Raw genomic sequence first — 2934 nt, forward strand, 5'->3', positions numbered from 1 at the left:
CACACAAACACACTGTCTTTAAAGTCACATGCATTGAAATAAGAAATCCTGGGTATGTTGAACTGGCTTCGTACAGGCCTCTGGCTAGCTCAGAGTAAAGACTGAAGCTCACCTACCTCTTGGTAAGACATCAAATACACATATGTCAAACAAAATGTCGAACTATTTCTTTACATTTTATTTAATATGTTTTGTGTTAGATACATTCTGTTTAGCACCGATTACTTCAGCTGACCATTTCTTGCTTTCCATTGTACTGTATATTCATTTTAATGTGCTGAGCAGTGCAGAGCCTTATTGATTTTACTCTCAGTTAGATTTTGTGTTTGTAATACTCCTGTCAGCTCACTTTCATGTTTTAAAACTCAACTTTAAAGGGAGTACAGAGAGAAAGACACCAGGAATACAAAGAAAATTTAGTTAATCACGTTTTTGTATATTTGTACAATAAAGTAAAGCAATATATTTTAACTGTGTTATGATTTGTTGCTTTTGTATGTATTATGGAGACTGTTTTTGAACTGCAGTTTGACATTGAAACTGTGCCATGTAAAGCAGATTGTACTCTTCCCACAACGTGTCAGGTTAAACTTGTTTACCAGTGGTTTTCTATTAGTGACTCTTTTTCTGCTGGACACCTGCAACATTCCCATCCAGTGGCTTACAACATCACACTGGTTGTATATAAGGCAAGTGAGCTGCCCAGATGACATTTAATCATCTCTCAGATTTGCTCAGGATGAGGGGTCCAGTGGGTCAGATGGTGCTGCTGCTCTGCTTGTCAACAGTGATGGCTCAAACGCCTGACCCATCCATCGCTGCTATCTGGAATGAACTGAAAATGCTTAAAGACATGGTTCATGACATGGGCACCGTTGTGGTGGAGCAGAGGGTAGAGCTGAGGAGCCTGGAGACCCGAGTGAGAGACACCGAGCTTCAGGCGGAGGAGGAGAGGACCAAAGTCGTGCTTCTGACTTATGAGCTGAGGAACATGTTAAAGGAGGTGGAAGAGCAGAGAGCAGAGCTGGTGGTCGCCAGGAACAAGATGGCTGAGCTGGAGAGGGAAAATTCAGGTACACATTTTTTATTTGAGTGTATTGACATAAGGAAATGTGTCAGGTAGAACTGCTTTTAACTCATAGACCAATAAAATGTGACAAGAGGCCCCATCTAGAAACTGCTTTTTTGTTACAAGCCAATATGTTTATAAACACTGATTCAATCTTTAATAAGGTGTATTTTATAAGCTTATCATGTGTTTTTTTTTTTCTAATGTATGAGTTTTAAAAAGTTGAAGCACATATGCAAGACTGAGGCGACGCAGGCACATGTCACACACCCTGCCACAACCATTACCAACAGATGATTCACAACAGCGTCGAAGAATTGCTTCTTCTTCTTCTGAGGATGACAATAAATGGGATCCTGACTCTGTGGATGCAGAAATAATATTCACAGTGATTCACAGGCATATGGGCACATTTCCTGCTTCATAACTGTCAGCTCTGCGGTGATATACGAGTCATTTGGATGTAAAAGTTTCCACAGTCAATATTTTGGTTTGTTTGAAGTTTGGTTTAAAGGAATCCATTTTTATGACTTCTATCACTGTTTGTTTTTCCAAATATTGATTCAAATGTTTTTATTTTCAGGAATAAATGAATCTTGCTCGAGGCTGTGCTGAATATTTTCATTTGATTTTTTGTGATAGTACTTACAATAGGTCAGAGATTGCTGTTGATAGATGCGTTGAATGTATATGAGCAGCTTGTGGCTTTTTATTCTAGTGCTATCAGCAGAGCTGGGAGGTGTTGGACAGAGAGTGGCAGCCGGTGAGAAAGACCTGGACAATCAGAGCAGAGAAGTGGCTGCTCTAAGAGGAGCGTTAAGTACCACTGAGACTCAAGTGCAACTGCAGAGCATAATTGTGGAGGACCTGGAGAAATCAAAAACAGGTAGGATACTAAAAATGACCTCATATTTTGACTGGACCCAACCAAAAACCTGACTTTATTCCAGTGTAGCATGTGTCTGAATAATGAGCGAGCAGAATGTGCAACATGTTCTCATCCCAACTCGTCCAATATCGCTGCTTAGTCAGTGGACTTTCATGTCTAAATATGACACGCTAGGTAACCTCCTGCATCTGTTATTGACGTTCCAGGATGGCGTGTCAATATATGCTTGAGGGTGCCTATGACTCAGAAGGTAGAGCAGATTGTCCACTAATTGGAAGATCGGTGGTTCGATTTCTGGCTGCTCCAGTCTGCATGTCGAAGTATGCTTGAGCAAGATACTGAACCCCAAACTGCTCGTGATGGAGAGTGAGTTAAACTAGCAGATGGCACCTTGAATGGTAGCCTCAGCCACCAGCGTATGAATGTGTGTGACTCATGGTGTATAAAGCACTTTGAGTGGTCAGAAGACTAGAAAGGTGCTATACAAGAGTAGCAGAAGCACATGGTTGGGTTCAGAAAAAAACATCATGGTTTGACTCAACATTCGCACAGGAAGTGAACAGCGGGCTCCCAGGTCAAAGTCTGAGGCTTGTTGGACCCTTCCACCTCCCCTCCCACACGCTCTATAGGGAATTCCCAGCTCTTAAAGGGAAATTTCGGTTTATTTCAACCTGTCTCCTATCGTCCTAAATTTGTTTCAAGTGACTAGTGACATAAAAATAACAGTTAGCATGTTAGCCGTTAGCTTAGATACAGCCGGGGCGCATAGTAGGGTCAGACCTGTTAAAACATAAGTGAACGGGCATACTTCAAGTGCAAAGTTAGTCCACTAAACAAGCTTTTTTTTCCACAAAGACCGCCTCATATTGTTAGGATAAATGTCAGAGAACATATAGAAAACGACATGTAAAAGTGTTGTCTTACCTTACCGGTGTGCTGCCATGTTTGTTTACCATCTAGCTCTGCTTTCCAAAGC

The 2934-nt window shown here is 41.3% G+C and overlaps 1 protein-coding gene across 1 annotated transcript in view; it reads left to right on the plus strand.

Annotated features, from left to right (window-relative positions):
- Positions 1-670: 670 nt before the first annotated feature.
- LOC126397456 (multimerin-2-like) overlaps positions 671-2934 on the plus strand; it is a 7941-nt gene continuing 5677 nt past the window's right edge. The window contains exons 1-2 of the mRNA XM_050056280.1: positions 671-1073; positions 1788-1955. Coding sequence (XP_049912237.1) covers positions 707-1073; positions 1788-1955 — 535 coding nt within the window. The 5' untranslated portion in view covers positions 671-706. The remainder of the gene's footprint in view (positions 1074-1787; positions 1956-2934) is intronic.

This window comes from Epinephelus moara, chromosome 11, assembly GCF_006386435.1.
Source record: "Epinephelus moara isolate mb chromosome 11, YSFRI_EMoa_1.0, whole genome shotgun sequence".
Taxonomy (NCBI): domain Eukaryota; kingdom Metazoa; phylum Chordata; class Actinopteri; order Perciformes; family Serranidae; genus Epinephelus; species Epinephelus moara.